The following is a 16,543-nucleotide window of genomic DNA, read 5'->3' on the forward strand; positions in this document are numbered from 1 at the left end:
TGTTTTACTTGCATCTATTTGAAAGACTGAGTGTAAACACACAAAATATTTTATTTTATGTGCTGGAATGTGCAGAAAATAGGTTTAAATGTTAAACGTATTTATTCAAGTCAGAGAATGTTGCATATAATTTATTTTTTGCTTGATGCATAAAGTTAAAAGATTAAAACTGATAAAACAAGTTAAAAAAGATGCTTTTCCATTTGATTACATTTTGTAAATCGTGTTTTTAAAAGGTAACTAAGTAACTAAGTAATTAATTACGTTTTAAAATAAGTAATCAGTAAAGTAACTGGATTATTTTTTTGGGGAAGTAATCAGTAATTAGTTACTGATTACTTTTTTCAAGTAACTTGACCAACACTGCAAATGAGTGAGCACAAGTTTAGCTTTATTCATCCCAAGGGTTGGAAAATCCTTGAATTATAGCAGATAAAAACACTCAAGGAAGCCAATAACAAAACAGCTTAAATAAAACAGAATAGTTCAATAAAAATGTAATATGACAAACCAAAACCGCTCAATAACGTGCACAAAATGAAGGAACTTATTTAAAAGGGAAAAAGTATAGAATGAAACACCAGCTATTGATACAATAGGACATTTAATATTGGGTGGGTGGAGAAAACATTTCACATTATATTATTCTATCTCCAGTTTAAGCTTGACTATTAAAATCATTATCCATGGCATTAAGTTAATGAATTTTGCATAGACTGTATGATGCTGTTGGCAGATCCCTGAGCAAAATGATACTTTATGACTGAAAATATAGGAATGTGCATGTAATGGTAGAAATATTAAGTCATTAACATAGCAGTATAGTAGAGTGTTCTTTTAGACAAGTTTTTGCATACAGGGAGTACTGGTACATAGAGTCATTACACTGAACATATGGTGTTTATTTTCTAGGCACAATCATGACTGTTCAGCTTGTTTTGTTGCAGCTCTAAATGAAGATGTGTCAGCACATTCAACTTATGTTGCTATGGGCAGAGGTTTTTTTTGACATTGAGGGGAAAAAAAAGACCAAAGCATCTTTGGTCTTTAGTTAACAGCAGTTTTAAAAAAAAAAAAAAGAAAAGAAAGAAAGAAAAAACAGTGATTCAGCTCGTTGTATTTCTAAAATTGAAATCTCCAGTCAATAAAAATGCTGAAACACGCTTTGTAACCAAGAGCATTTATTTTTATTTAAAAAAATGAAAGGGAAAAGCTTTCATGTCTTCCTGCCACAGTGACTGGGTGTTTAGCAAACCAATTAAGGAATCTGCTAATTTCTTCATAGAGTAGATTTTATCAGCATTTTTCAGGTTTCTCCCAAAATGAGAGACTGATTGAGAGACAGTGAGGCTCTGTGATGTCTGAAAATTTAGTAATATGCAAATATTCAGTAATATCTAACATTCATTATCAACTGTTATTTTTAAAATAAGACTTCGTTATGCTGGTGAAACACAATGGTGAACAGTAAGGCAGCTCACTATAAGCTCAGTATAACCACTGCATAAATTTATAAAATGCAAATGGTACACCTTCAGCTCCTCTGCACAGGCCATTAAGAAATAATGGCATGATGTAATGCTGCCGCCTACTGGCAGAAACAGACACAGCATATATCATGGTAGAGACCTTTTACCATTATATAAGCGATAACAAGAAATTACGTCATGCATCATCCAAATCAAATCACATCAAATTACAGTCAGGTAAATACTGGTGAGGTATAATAGTTTGAGAAGGACTTTGTTTTGAATAACTGAAAATAAATGAGTTCATCATTTCACACATAAAACAGTGACAGCGCAGTTATTCAATCGGTATCTTTAATAATTAACCAATGAATGTTTGGCTGGCTGACGGACCTTTATTTCCTTAAAGGAAACAGAAGCTCTGCTCCATGCTGGTGAAGACCACAGCTCTAGAACAGCAGAAACACATCCGTCAAAAGTGCAGCTGCAATTACACTGGTGTATTAGTTCTGTTTTGTGCATTAGGTTATTCAGCATCACAGAAAGAAATACTTAAATTTAAAAAAAAACATTAACTTTAATAGCTACTTGTATATAAGCAGTGTTTTTTAAAGCAGCTGCTGTGCAGGCAACAGCTGGATGTAACAGTTTCCTGGTATACATTTCCACTGCAAGCAACCAAGACCCAGCTATTCCACCACTGAAGGACATGTGTCAATATTTACCCCCCAAATTCACTGCAGCCAACTGGTGCATTCAACATTCTTACAAAATCAATTTGCTCTTCAGCTCACTTTTGCAAAAATAAACAAACAAATAAACAAAAGTAGAGAGTTTGTGCATACTTAAGGCATTGCCTTCAGGTGAACAGGTGTCAGAGCACTTATCCATCTGGCTTTGTGGAACAAGATTGTGGGGAGCTGGGTGACTTCGCTTAGGCTTCACTTTAAAACGTCCTGTACTCAAAACAGGGCATTGTCAAAAAAAGCAAATTTCTACACAAATAAATTTGATTTATTCCCCTTTGCATGCGTTTTGACCCTGCTCTCTTATTTTGTCTCCAACACAAAAAAAGTAATGATTGTAAACTCTTAACTGGCCGTACTGAAAATCATGCAGTTATTAGCATTTCCCTAATGCAATATGCCAGAAATATGTCACCTCCTGATAATCTATTTAGCTCTTTGTATTTATGAATCTTAATATGAGATACAATGCCACTTAATCATGGATGACCTACCAGGGTTGAGAATTCTCTCTGCAGCTTTGTGCTCGTGGTGCCTGCGGAGGATGTTTTCTGCCTTCCTCTGGTTTGTGCTTATATCAGGCGCAGCCTTGAGTTCTGTTGCTGTCAGGTTGTTCTTGATGGCTTTTGAAGCTGTGGAGCGAGCCAGGCTGGGAAGTAGGTTCTGGTATTCTTCATCGGTGAAGTCTGGCTCTGGGCCCTCTACATCACTGACTCTTAAAAGGGAAACACAATATATGTTATGATTCTTTGTCACATCGCTTTGACTGCTAAACAAATATTTGTGAGAGTTGCAATAGTATTGTTCTGGATCTTTTCAACATCATTAGCATTAATAGTTACATGTGTAGTCACATATTTGTAGTTCCATATACAAAAAAAGGCAAACATTTATTTTTAAAGATGAATATTACATCAGATATAAAGCTGCCAACATACCTCCCTTTAGTTAAAATAGTGTAAACTTCCAGCACCAACAGCTCAGCTGCTCCTGGTTTACAATGGATTGTTCCATCAATGGCCTCCTTCTTCAAGTACAGATTCCGCTTCTCTAAAGACTGAATCAATAAACTTTGTAGATTATATTTAAACACTTGAATGGAGAAGGAAACCACTTTACGATTCAGTTAACACAGGCACTGTGGGTAGTGAAAATGTCACATCCCAGCGGGACCTCAACACAGGGTTGGACTGGTAAATCTGGCATACTGGCCATTTTGTGCACCAGCTGTACAAGCACTGACAACAGCCCATTCATTTATTTTCAATACTGACACTGGATTGCCCAATCAATCTCTTAATGTGACCAGCCCATCCCCTTTGCTGTGTGGAAGAAGTGGTGAAAAGGTGAAGCTGAAAAGCTGAAAGAAAACAATAAAAAGAAATTAAGAACAACCAACATGTTAGCTGTCGGGGCTGCTGCTCCACCATGAACCGGGAACAACTAGTAACCAATCTTCAGTTACAGCACGCTGTTGCTGCAAGTGCCTGCTGTGGAGAAGTGAGGGGGAGATGGAGGTAGATGAAATTGACGTGGTGAGAAAATAGATGGAGGGACATAATAAAGAAGGAACTTTGACCACGAGCCATTGCTAATAGCTGAAGTTTAGCTTTTAACTGTACCAACTATTTAAGTCCACGTCCAGCCCTGCTTCAACATATGCATTTAAAGCTCCATGCTGTCTGTGTGTCTGTGCCCCTGGTGTATTGCAGATTAACCAAAACATTTATTTATGACACTTGCAGTAGCAGTAGCCTGCAACAAGTAAGAGAAACTTGAACTTGTATTATTTAAACACCAAACTGTACCTGGAAGATGCATTTCAGTGACATGCCAACTGCAGTGAATAAAAAAAGCATTTCTTCGTGGCTCATTATATCTTTGAATATTTTGCTCTGCTCACCCACTCTATCTGGCTCCAGTTCCACTGTTTGGCAGAAAGCGATGTTCCTCTGTCGTATGAGTGCAATGAAAAGTCTCGGGGGTAATAATGAGAAAATATCTGTGCCACAAGGTAGCCGCTGGAAAAATCTCTGGAAATGAAATACAGAAATAACAATATGCACTTACTGGCTCTACCAGTGGAATTTGCCTTAGCACTTGGTTATTCCTTGTCATAGCAGATTTATTGTTATCTTTGCGTTTTCCTTCTTTTTTAATCAACCTCACATAATCCTGCTCCTTTTAAGTTGGTTATTCGCTTCATATTTTATGCATTGTAAGTTTGTGTTTAAATGAGGAAACGGAAGAAAATGGGCCACATGGTAGTTCAGAATTTGGATATGCTGTATATAAATTAGGAAGTTGATACAAACACAGTTTACAGTGTGCTGGAAATTGGATGGGTGGGTGTGAGGGGGAGGTAGATTGAGGTAGATTTTGTGTGGTGATATTGTATTGATACAGGGACACCAAATATCACTTTAATTTAATTTTAAACAAATTAAAATATTCTGGAATTACTATGAGGACTCACCTCACACACCACAATCCTGAGATAATGATAGCCAGACAAACTTCAATTAAATTAGCTCAACTCTAAGCCCATCCAACACTGGACACACTTAGCTTGACAAAGCCAGCTCTTTTACACAATTTTCAAACAGCCTCATGCTTTAAAACTTACAAGCTGATGAATGACCTCCTTTTAATTTCAAAGAGACATTTTTCTTCATAAGGTCTGGCCTGCACAGTCCCATCCACTCAGTTTCCTTCTCATTCATGCTGGTTACCATGATTGCTGCAGAAGCACTAAACCACTGTTAGCCAACTAATGAAATTAAGATTGCACTGCAACAACCTATCTTTACCAAACTGTATGAATTTAACTTCCAGTTCATGTGTATCAGTAGAATTCAGCTAAGGGGGTACATCAATGCCGTAATGGGTACTGTATGTGTGTGTGTGGATTTATATATATCATGAATGTATGTATTGTGCATTCATTTATCCCTCTAGTCCTCTTTTCTGCTGAACTAACAGTTCAGCTGCTGTTCTGATCTTCGGGATTCAGAGGTTATCCACAGATCTCCTTTTTTTCAGTCACAAGAGTCCAGGAGCTAATAAAAAGTGCGACATCGTGTGCATATATAAAATGTGCAGGCTTAGATACAGCGTGACACTTGGTCACCCTAGTTTTATGTGATTTTTTTAATTTTTTTTTTATTCTGCAGTTACATGTTTTTTTAAGTTAGAAAAAAGATTCAATGGTATCTAAAAATGGTATCTACATTCAATTTAGCTAGCTAACAGTAGGTTAGTAAAAACACAACATAATACTTTTCTAACAATATGCAGGAAAATAGACGTGTAAAAATAGATATATATATATATATATTTTTTTAAATTACACATATCCTCTTTTAAATATTCTTCTTCTTTTCTTTTATTCGTATTTGTGATTCACAAAATAGGTTCTGTACCTGCGCACATTTTTGGGATAAAATGCCAAGTCCAGAGTTTGCAGCCACTTGACTACTTCTCTTGGTAGTCCTGTTTTCTTGGGACATTCTGCGAAACATATGCTGCTCCGAGCCATGAAATCTACACACCAGTGACTTTTCTATCGCTGTTACCAGTCTCCTCCATAAATCAAGCCGAGATCTGCTTTTTTTTTAAAGGAGGGCTAATTGACGAGCTCCTGGCCTGTTTTGTTGAGATTTCTATGACAACGGCACTCTGCGGTGCTAAACCGTGTCGGTAGCGGCGTGCTGCCCTCTAGAGGATGAGCGGTCTGTTTCTTCAGTTATTTATTTATTTGACTAACATTTGTATAACGCTTTTAAATAATAGTGCTACCCAATAAATAATACTAGAGCATACACAACTGCATGTAATATAACAATGAAACTGAAATAATTCATTAGAAATACTGAAGCTAAACTCAGATATATGAAATCAAAAATCAAAATACGGCCAAAATATTATCAAACGGCACATGAATATCTTGTTAATAATATGTTAGAGCATGAAAGTTCCATTCAGCTACACACATTTCCATCTGAGCAGTTGTCAGCGGTCAGTAATCCAAGCTTAAACTTGTCAACTCTTTGAATAACTGGTTCCACCACTGAGACAAACATCAGTAACAAATCCACCATGTGGCTGCTGGGAAAGACATATTTGAATGCAACAGGTTTCAAAACAGATTTTTAATAATCTAATGTTAAATGCGAAACAATGAACATTCATTAACATACAGCATATAGTGTGCATTTACAAGATATTCTAATCTTTTATGGGGGGGTTTAAATATAAAGTGCAGCACTCACTGGCAACTAGTAAGGCATTTTCTAAACACTGCAGAACAGAAAACAAAATATTTATTATTAATGTTATTCAAACAAAATTAACCTAGGGAAAACTAATCCTGGAAGTTTGTTTTAGTGGCATCCTGCTTTACATTTATCCAGGTCCACACATCCTCACATGGGAATCAGGCCAGCTCAACACAGCTGCTACAGTCAGCTACTCGGCCGTGTAGCTAATTCAAATTAATTGCTTTTACTGGATTGACTGGAAGCTAAAATTAAAGTTAAGAGGAGTGTGGAGTTGATATAATTTTTTGGTGTCCAAGGCTTCTTCCTGCAAGTCCCATTTAGGCAGACAGTTTGATAGTCTGTTGTCATTGGTACTGCAGGTAGCTCTTGATCCTGTTAGGCAGAGGAAGATGAGAAAGAAGGTGGAGTCTGTCGCGTCCAACGCAGTTTCTGATGCACTGACGACACAACTGGCTAAGCAACCGTGGTGTAGCTATGAAAAGGAGACAGGAAAACATTATTTATCACTGTTAATTGGTGGTTAAAAAAAAGACAGAAACAGATCAAAGCAAGGTCAGGAAGGGATCAATGATTGCGAACGAAACCAAGCAAAAAGTAAACTCATACCTTCATAAAGCAGTAGAAAGCCTTCTGTAAGACTGCTGGGTGGAGCCACATCCACTGGCCTCTGAAACTCTGTGTTCCTGGCATTAATGTCTGCGCCAAAGTCCAGCAGCAACTTCACTACAGCTGTGCAGTCTTTTTCTGCAGCTGCATGTAAAGGTGAATCCAGGGATTTACCTTTCTGTACATTTGCACCTACATGGAGGAGACTATAATTATCCATAGTCCAATCAGAAAACTCCAATATCAGATACCTGTATTGTTAAGTACAAGTAGCTTTGGTTAATTTGTGATTATATTTTTAATTTACCTTTTCTTTACTTGCCTAAATTAGTACCTTATTTCAAAGACTGCAGTGAGACACAAATGGGCACACTAATCACTTGTATATGTAATCAGTCACTTGTTGGGTATAAATGTGGTCCCACTTCTTATTGAAATTGCAATGTGTGCTGTGCTTGTATTAAGTTCTTGTTTACTAAGGCTGCTGCTAATAAAACAATTAGTTTGTCTGTTTCTTATGTGATAGAGCTCTCATTAGCTCTTTGTTACACCTTTTGCACTTGACAATTTGCAGTCTCATTGTTTGTCATATTCCTAGCACAGAATTTATCATATTGTTGTTTAAATGTTTTTATCCCCCCCCAGAGGCCTCTAAAATCCTCTGAGCATGCATATATTTATTATATATCAGTTTGTTTTTGTGTTTCTAATCTTTGCGCTTAAGTCCATATGTTCACATAGGACTTTTCTGTAAACATCGACACAGTTCTGTGAACTGACCTTCCCTCAGGAGTTTCCTGGCACATTCGAGCTCTTGGCAGACGCAGGCTGTATATAGTGCTGTGCCCAAGTGAGGAATGTCCATGTCCACATCTGCCCCCCAAGTCACCAGAGCCTCTACACAACCGTAATGACCTGGAAGTAATGAAGCGTGAAGTCAGTAATCAGTAAGTGACAATGCAAAATAATTCTCCAAGCTGTCTGCTCAGGCCCTGTTGGATTTATAACTAAAGCTGTTTATCATAGTGCAAGTAAGAACGTGCTTATAGCACAGTAAAGGACACAAAATCAGGTCGAAAGTCAAGCGTAATCTGCAGTGAGGGGAACTGCGATAATGTTGGGTTACTTTCTGATTATAGTGCTCTGATTATACCGTTAGTCAAAAATAATGACTCTCATCAGCAAAAGCTGGCTCTCACAAGCTTAAGTCTCTTAGGACTGGTCCTCTAACACCGGCTCACTTTGAAGTAAATGGTCCATGTAGAATAGTTTCTTTTTGCAAGGGGATATCTTTCCATTGTGTTTCACATACACCCACACAGTATGACATGCATAATCATGTAACACTAACTTGAATCACAAAAAATACTGAAAACAATCACAGTTTGTGAATTTTTGTAAAATCGTTGGTCATGACATACCTTTGCTGGTTGCTTCGTGTATCGGAGAAGGTTGATATACAAGACTCTGGGGTTTTGCTCCATTTTCCAGAAGGATTTCCGTGCATGCCACACTGCCCACTGTACAGGCATTGAACAGAGCGGTGACTCCATCAATTGTAGAAGCATTGACCTGTGAACACATTTTCCTTTTATTCTTATATTTAGGCCTTATTTAATCATGCAAGTTGACTAATAGTAACAGCCTGGGGGTACAGTTGAAAGGGAACAACAACAACTTAATAGCTCTGCAGTGACTGAAACAGGACATTGCTCATTTGTTACCCTTACCCAGATTTTCCCAGCCATGGAAATTTAATTTGACCTGTGCAACATGGCAACATTAAAAAGTCACCAGGCCACTATAGGACTTACATTTGCTCCTGCATCAATGAGTGCTCTGGCACAGGCAACATGGTCTCCAAGACAGGCCTCATGCAGGGGTGTTACATGGTCTATAGTCAGAACATTTACATTGTGACCCTGGAAACAGAATCAAATAGCCACAAATATTTAGTGGGCATGGATATTTATGGGACATTAACTCATAAATGAACAAGAACATTAATAAAGTTTATCTCCTCTTACAAAACACAGACATTCTCTTCAGTCAGGGTTCTTAGCGATTTTCAAACTGTGATGATTTCAACAGCAGAGATTAACAAGCCTGCTAATTAAACCAATTAAATCCAACTGAAAGCCAGTAAAGAGCTAATAAATTACCATCTGAAATCCTGTAATAATTGTCCTACTTTGTTATGAATTTGTCTGACTAGAGCAAAGCATTGTTTCCTCTGTAGCTGAAGTCACAGGCTTTTTTGTAGCACACTCTGTGAGCAGCTGGAAATGCAAGTGGAGATTTCACTTTTAATGCATTTGTATTAGTATTGTACTTGTTTTTGTTTGTGATTATTCTTTCCTTAGCATATGCTCAAATAATAGTTCCATGGTCAAACTCCCCTCACACACTATACATAAGGGGCATGTATATGCCATAAAAACTACAAAAATCACATTCATTTTAAAACCATGTGGTTATTGTAACCCATAGTACAAGTTTGAGTATTTACATTTTGTGTTGTTGGCATTTAGCTAGCCTGTATATTGAAATTTATGAACTGTTGTTAAGTATGTACAGGTTTAAAGTGTCAAATAGGGCAGTGAATAGAAAGTACAATCGCTTACAATTCCAGGGGTTTGGGCCATGAATTAAAAAGAAAATCTTTGGGTAAATAAGGCCTTTGAACTACTGTACAATACATGATATATCATACCATGCCATTGTTTATTTTCCAAAAACTAGACCAAAATCCTAGCACTATGTGAAAAATTAAGTACACTCCATGATTCACTAGCTTGTAGAACAAACTTTACTCTGACATTGTTCTTTAGAACAGGGTTTGTGGGGATTTATCCACAGCTTCCTCAAGGTCTCACCACAGCATTTTAGCTAAGAGGTTGATCTGGACTTCGACTGTCCCACTGCAACACCTTGGGTCTTTTCTTTTTCAGCCATTCTGTTGTAGGTTTGCTCTTGTGGTGATGTTCTAGTCTGTGACCAAATTTCAGCTAAGCTCTAACAGATAGCCTCATCTTTAACTGTAGAATGGTGTTGAACGGTGTTCATGGTTAGCTCAGTGACTGCTAGGGGCCCAGGATGTGTGATTGCAGAAGAAGCTCAAATCATCACCCCTCCACCACTGAGCTTGACAGTTACTATGAACAATTACTGTCACTATGAAGCGATTGTGCTGATATGTTGTGTTTCTGTTTTGCCAGATGTGGCACTGTGAATAATGGCCAAACATCTCCACTTAGGACATTGGTTCCAGGTGCTGCCATGTTCGTTTTAGAGAGAACAGGCTTTCTACTGGCAACCCTTCCAAACAAACCATATTAGTTCAGTCTTTTCCTAATTGTACTATAATGAGATGTAGCTTTTGGGTTTTTGGCAGTGTCTCTGGGCATTGCAGAGATGAATTTGGCAACTGTCTTGAATGTTTTCCACTTGTGAATAATCTTTCTCACTGTAGAATGATTTGGTCTTCCCAAACAGATCAGCAGCAACAATTGCTTCTTTAAGATAATCGCCTAGTTTTTCCTTATTCGTTGGCAATGTGCTAAACATTGACACACACCTGCACGCTCCAGACCAGCAAGTGCCAAAATGTCTGCTCTTATATCAGTGGTTACACTTGCTGATGATCAGTTACTCAGATGCTTTTACCCTAATGCATTTAGGGTGTGCATAATTGTTTCTGCACTTTGGCTCAATTTTTTATCATGAAAATAATGACAGAGTGTGTGTTATGTCATGTTTTTTTTAATTCATTTTAGGTGGTATTTACAAGATTTGTGGAGCTGTTCAGAACCATGCATCCATTTTTATCGGCTTATTTAGTTCAGGGTCGTGATGGGGCTGGAGATAATCCCACTGGTCTTAAGCTTGAAGGGTAAAACTGGACAGGTGACCAGTCTGTATCAGGGCTCACCCAGTGAGCCAGACAAACACTCATGCTCACATCCACACTTATAGCCAATTTAGAATTACCACTTAACCTATCACGCATGTCTTTGGACTATGGGAGGAAGCCAGAGTGCCCATAGAGAACCACAGGCAAAAGAGATAACATACAAATTCCACTCAGAAAAGTCCCAGCTGGTCAGGGGATTTGGACCTTCTTGCTTTGAGGAAACAATGCCTACTATTGCACCACTGTGCTGCCGTGTAAGGAACAGCTTTATATCTTATATATTATTTTTTTAATATGCACTGATACATCAACTCTTATATTTGACAGATAGCGTGAAACAGTATCTTCCCTGTTGGATCACTAACATTATTAGCATTTTTATGCCACATGGAAAGCTAGAACTACGTAGTGAAATATGGAAATAGTTATCAATAATTTATCTGGTAGGTGTATACTGTGTTATTCTCATTAAAAAATATTGCTGCTACAAGCATACCAAGCATATGCTATATTGTAATCTTGACCCAGGTAATAATTTTATACAAGTCTTACAGATAACTTTATAGCAGTCTCCAGAGTTTTATCCACACCTTGATCTCTTTATCAAGGTGTGGATAAATCTACAAAGTTACTGAACCACACTGGCTTGTGGAAGAGATGGTTACAACAGGATTCATGTTTGCAGATGAGAGGTTACACATTACCCGCCTGCCTCCAAGGGAATTGTGTTTTTCTTCACCTGTAAAATGAGGGTCCTCAAGGCCAGGAGGCGGCCCTGACTGGCAGCATCGTGGAGGGGTGAGCGGTCTGCCCAAGATCCTGTGACAGGAATATGAATTCAGTATTCAATTCAGTATTGAACACTTAAATGTATTATTATTTACTTAATTCTCTCATCCAGAGAAATAAAACCAACAGTACAGAGTAAGCTTCAAATATGCATTCTCCTGCCACACATCTAAACATAGCAAGTAGGTGTTTTAACCTCTCAAGTCACGTTTTACCTTTCATCTTCCAAGAGTTAATGCACCCAGCAGCATATGGTTATGTGACTTAACAGCGCTTGAAAATTCCTGATGCATTAAACTCTGCACTATCACACTCCATTCACATGACAAATGAAAGTAAACCTGCCAAACTGGCTGTGCCCTTTTAATAAAAAAGAAGGAACTCCAGAAAAAAGAAGAAATGTCTTCAGGCACACCTGAGTCAATGTCCAGAATAACAGCTGATGCATTCCACACGTTCTCATCGTCATCATCTTCATCCATCCTTTCATCCATATTCTTTATAAATTATACAATAATCCACCCAATGTTTTCTATTAAATCATGCTTTTTTATTCATGCACCTTATTTTCCCTGACTGACATTAAAATCTGAAATACAGACAGGACCAGCTAGAGACATCAAACAGATTTCTCAGAACAAGAAAGACCATCTCTACGGGACCGTGACAAATACCCTGAGCTTGGTCAATTAGTATTCCATGGAGTGGGTACACTTTAGATTAAACAGCCCTTTGGATGATAGCTACAGATTATGTTGTTGTCGTGTCTGTCTTCCCTCAGAATGTGCCTTCGAACCGCCTGTTCCTGAGAATGTGGAGTGTTGTTTTGGTGGCTGTGTGAAAGTGTGCACTGCATAGCTGGGAATGGAAACTAGGGCAGGATGCGGCTGGGGGAGGGGATATCATGACTGCGTTCTATTAATACATTAGAGAGAAAGAGCTGCCGGGCCAACAGTGTCTTCATTTAATATTGAATGTACAGTTCAGGATTTCTAAGTAGCTTTTAAGCTAATGAAAGAAAAGTGGGCTATCAATGATATTTCTAGTATGTATTAATGTGAACACAATTAATGGCTTTTATACTCATTGGATTAGCAATGCAGTATTTATAGCTCATCTGTAAACACTGAAATTGTGTGTGTGTGTCTGTGTGCATGGAAGGCTTCTGTAGGATTCTAAAGAAAACATTTACATTTGACCTCTGACCTTTTACAGTTGGGGTTAAATGCATTGCAGGGTGTTTGTAACCATAATTTATTTATATTGTGGTTACATTTAAGATGTGTTTGCCATCATCGTACAGATATATTTTATTAAACAAAGTAACCAAATTAATAACAAATCAAGTGTTAGTGCTTTTTAAAACGACCTGTCTCAGAGTACTCACTGTGTTGTTGACCATAATCATAGAACTCTGCTGATATCCTGGCAGCCTCTTTGCGATTCCCACGGACAATGTAGAAGTATGTCAGCAAGTTAAGAGAGATCTTAACAAAAAGCTTAAAGCAGAACAGTGCCAAGATGCTGAGGTAAACATTGGACAACTGGGCTGCGAAGGGCTTGTTGGTGAATTCCTCTGTATGGTCTGACATTTCCTCTGGCACGATACAGAAGAGCTTTGGTTATGATGAACGCAGGATCAGATGCCACTACAAAAAGCATAAGAGTAGCCTGCTTTTTCCTCCCAGTGCACTGACTAGTTGGCTGGTCCTGACAAAGCACGGGCTGGAAAAAATTCTCTGCAGCTGCTACTGTGCCTGATTGCAACAACTGAAATGTAAGTGTACACTATGTTTGGATGTGGGTGGGCTCAAGTTATATAAATTTCAAACTTACAAACTTGTTTTAATTGCAGAGGTGATGTAATTTCCCCAAAAAATGTAAGTCATGGCAGCATTTAATTCATATTTTTCATTAAAATGTCTTTTTGCATGAGTTGAACTAAATATAGGGGCTTAAATTCTGGTTTAGTTTGGCTGAACATGTGTTTAATTGTCTTGCAGTCAGTTGAATAAACGATCATTTGAATCTAGATAAAACTGATGTGAATAATTAAACTTCATTTCAGCACACACACACACACACACACACACCTAAAATACTTTATGTGCGTTTTAAATAGTTTACATTTTTTGCATGCAAATTTTTTTTATCAACCAGCGCTCGTCGTAGTAAACTTTCTTTCGTTTCCAAGGGAACGCCTCTTGATTACAACGCATGCGCGACAAATCTTCACCCTTTTCCGCGAACATCAAAACGCTTGTGCTTCCCCGTGTGGATGTTTTCTCAGCTGACATTTGTTCGTCAAATGAGGGCTTGTCAGGTGTTCATACCCGCTGTGGTCGCTCTCGGATTAATTGTCTCTCCTGTGTTTTGCCAAAATGTGAACTCAAGTGAAATTGGGACTCAGTTAAACGGCTCTGCCGCTGATTTCGGGGCATACAAAAAGCAGTTTCACCGCACGTATGAAGTAAGCAGCGAGGAATTTAGTCGCCGTCATCTCAGTTTTCAGGTATGTAAAGTGAGGGAGGCGTAGAAGAATTCTCAAGTGCCACACTTAGCAAGTGTGAAGTGCTCAGACAGAAAACTGAAAACAAACTGGGGGAGTACTTCTTGTTAGACCACGCCCACTCACGTAGAAGAAGGAAATACCGAAAATAATTTTGGAAAATTTTGTTGGATGTTACATTAAATATAGATATAAATATAAAAAGCATACAAATACTGGCATAAACTGAGATTAAGTGAAAATTGTACTACAACATTGGAACAATAGTTAACACTGGTGTTCCGAGTAACATGAGGGAGGTGAACATAGAGTTGCAGCTTAATAGCTGAAGTCGTATGAAATAAAAGCAGCTGTGCGATCAAGAACATTGAATTTAGTCTTTCACTCTTACCTGCTTTCTTATTTCCCAACTGGTCGCCACAGTTTTATACTGTGTGTATTGATATGATTAGCAACATATCTTTTATAAGCTGCTTAATATGTTTTAACATCTGTCAGCATGACATGCTTAGAGTTTTTTTTGGCTTTTATATTAACAATTGTGTGTTTTCTTAGTCAGAGTTGGATAAGAAAAGTTTTGAGAGGTTTCAAATACATAAATGTAGATTATTTTAATTTCCCTTTCTATCAAAAGTATTGAACATCTACATGAACAACTTATTTTAAAGACCAGAGTTTACTGTTATGTTTTTCTTTCCTTTCCCCCCCTCCCATTTAATATCATTGTACCGTTTCATTTGTGTAATTGCAGAGAGCTACAATACGGCACACCTATCTGAACTCATTTTCCACAGAAACACAGTCTGCCAAGTATGGTATCAACCAATTCTCTGACCTTTCACAGGAGGAATTCAGAGGTAGGTTGATATTTTGACATAGAGGTATGTTTAGTGAATCCTTTGGACATTTTATTAATTTATATTTCTGTCCTGCCTTTTGTTAAACTAGGCTGAGTCTGCAGAATCATAGTTTACACTTGTGTTTGTATAAAAAAAGAATGACTTTGAACTGTATCTTTTATCCACAGATCTGTACCTGGGAGCAGTCTATGAGAGAGCTCCTCTCTTCTCTGGACTGAGTGTAAAGGAGCTCCCAGACAAATTTGACTGGAGGGACAAGGCAGCCGTGGCACCAGTCCAGGACCAGCAAGCAGTAAGTTTTACACATGATACTGTAGGTATACTGTACATGTGGGAGGTTAGCTGGAGATGCTTTAGATGCAGAGACATAATTGGACATATAAAGTCATGCCTTTTCATTATTTATGAATAAAGCAATCAATCAATCAACAAACAGGTACAGAATACCAAATACTACACAGGCTTTGATAATGAATGCAAGTCTTCACCAGTAACACAGTCAAAATTATGATGTAGACACTTGTCAGGTGATTCTTTGCTTTTCACTTTTAAGTAGGTGAAAATTTATGATGCCCTGTGCAAGAGATTTCAGTGCTTCAGTTTTAAGGGTGAATATACATTTAACACTTTTTAAACATTTTTTATTGTAATTTATTATTTTTCTCCCCACCAAAGTGAAAAAAGATGTGAAAATTGTAAAATAAAAGCAATTTTAAGTGGTTTTAGTTGATCATAAGCACCTTGAGGCAACTGTTGTTGTGATTTGATGCTATATAAATAAAATCGAATTGAATTGAATTTAAAAGCATCTAATTGAAAATAACACAGAGAAGACAAAACGCATCAAATGTTGACATGAGAATGTGTGGCTGGTATTGTAAGTGTAAGAATAACATTTCTTAACAGAAAAAGAATGTAGGGATTTCATGATCATATACATCTATGTGAGGGACAACTGAGATTTTGTACTGAAGATCATTGCATGGGCTCAGAGAGGACTCTGAAAACCGTTGTCACTGAACCCAGTGTATCCCTTCATCAACAGATTCAAGTTAAAAATTATTTTTCATCTATAGAGAAAGCGTATGTAAACAAGACCCAGAAACTCTTTTGCCTTCTCTCGGCACCAAACTCTTTCCCGTGTTCTGGACAATCAAAACTTGAAACTCTTTTTAGTAATCTCGAATGCCTAATCATCCAAGCTGAAATGTGGTAGCTTTGAAATATAGAATATTTAAGAATTTATGCAGACATTTTTTTTCATTTAAAAAAAGTCTAACATTCTTGTTGTCACATGTCTCAAAGTGAGAATTAAGGTGAGTGGAAAGTAGGGCTGAACGATTATGGAAAATAATCTAATTGCGATTTTTT

At 37.6% G+C, this 16,543-nt stretch overlaps 3 protein-coding genes across 5 annotated transcripts in view; 1 reads left to right on the forward strand and 2 right to left on the reverse strand.

The window, feature by feature from the left end:
* Positions 1-1,701: 1,701 nt before the first annotated feature.
* Positions 1,702-5,872, reverse strand: spata4 (spermatogenesis associated 4). 2 transcript variants are annotated; one of them, XM_005726481.1, is made up of 6 exons: positions 5,638-5,872; positions 4,119-4,248; positions 3,154-3,272; positions 2,710-2,930; positions 2,315-2,425; positions 1,702-1,918 (listed from the first exon to the last, which is right to left on the reverse strand). In XM_005726481.1, exons 1-6 carry the CDS (start codon positions 5,751-5,753, stop codon positions 1,824-1,826), a joined length of 792 nt encoding a protein of 263 aa, XP_005726538.1. In that variant the 5' UTR covers positions 5,754-5,872; the 3' UTR covers positions 1,702-1,823. The 2 variants fall into 2 exon arrangements, with proteins under 2 accessions (XP_005726538.1, XP_013764611.1); XM_013909157.1 differs by lacking the exon at positions 2,315-2,425.
* A 479-nt stretch (positions 5,873-6,351) lies between these two features.
* asb5a (ankyrin repeat and SOCS box containing 5a) lies at positions 6,352-13,578 on the reverse strand. 2 transcript variants are annotated; one of them, XM_013909144.1, is made up of 7 exons: positions 13,191-13,578; positions 11,754-11,833; positions 8,916-9,023; positions 8,523-8,673; positions 7,882-8,016; positions 7,102-7,293; positions 6,352-6,967 (listed from the first exon to the last, which is right to left on the reverse strand). In XM_013909144.1, the coding sequence occupies exons 1-7, from the start codon at positions 13,393-13,395 to the stop codon at positions 6,840-6,842; spliced, it is 999 nt and encodes a 332-aa protein (XP_013764598.1). In that variant the 5' UTR covers positions 13,396-13,578; the 3' UTR covers positions 6,352-6,839. The 2 variants fall into 2 exon arrangements, with proteins under 2 accessions (XP_013764598.1, XP_013764600.1); XM_013909146.1 differs by lacking the exon at positions 13,191-13,578 and adding an exon at positions 12,219-12,631.
* Positions 13,579-13,983: 405 nt separating this feature from the next.
* Positions 13,984-16,543, forward strand: part of ctso (cathepsin O) — an 11,926-nt gene continuing 9,366 nt past the window's right edge. The window contains exons 1-3 of the mRNA XM_005726592.1: positions 13,984-14,315; positions 15,064-15,169; positions 15,340-15,464. Of these exons, the coding sequence (XP_005726649.1) occupies positions 14,082-14,315; positions 15,064-15,169; positions 15,340-15,464 (465 nt within the window). The 5' untranslated portion in view covers positions 13,984-14,081. The remainder of the gene's footprint in view (positions 14,316-15,063; positions 15,170-15,339; positions 15,465-16,543) is intronic.

This window comes from Pundamilia nyererei, unplaced genomic scaffold, assembly GCF_000239375.1.
Source record: "Pundamilia nyererei isolate P.nyererei 1_Seehausen unplaced genomic scaffold, PunNye1.0 scaffold00020, whole genome shotgun sequence".
In the NCBI taxonomy this organism is placed as follows: domain Eukaryota; kingdom Metazoa; phylum Chordata; class Actinopteri; order Cichliformes; family Cichlidae; genus Pundamilia; species Pundamilia nyererei.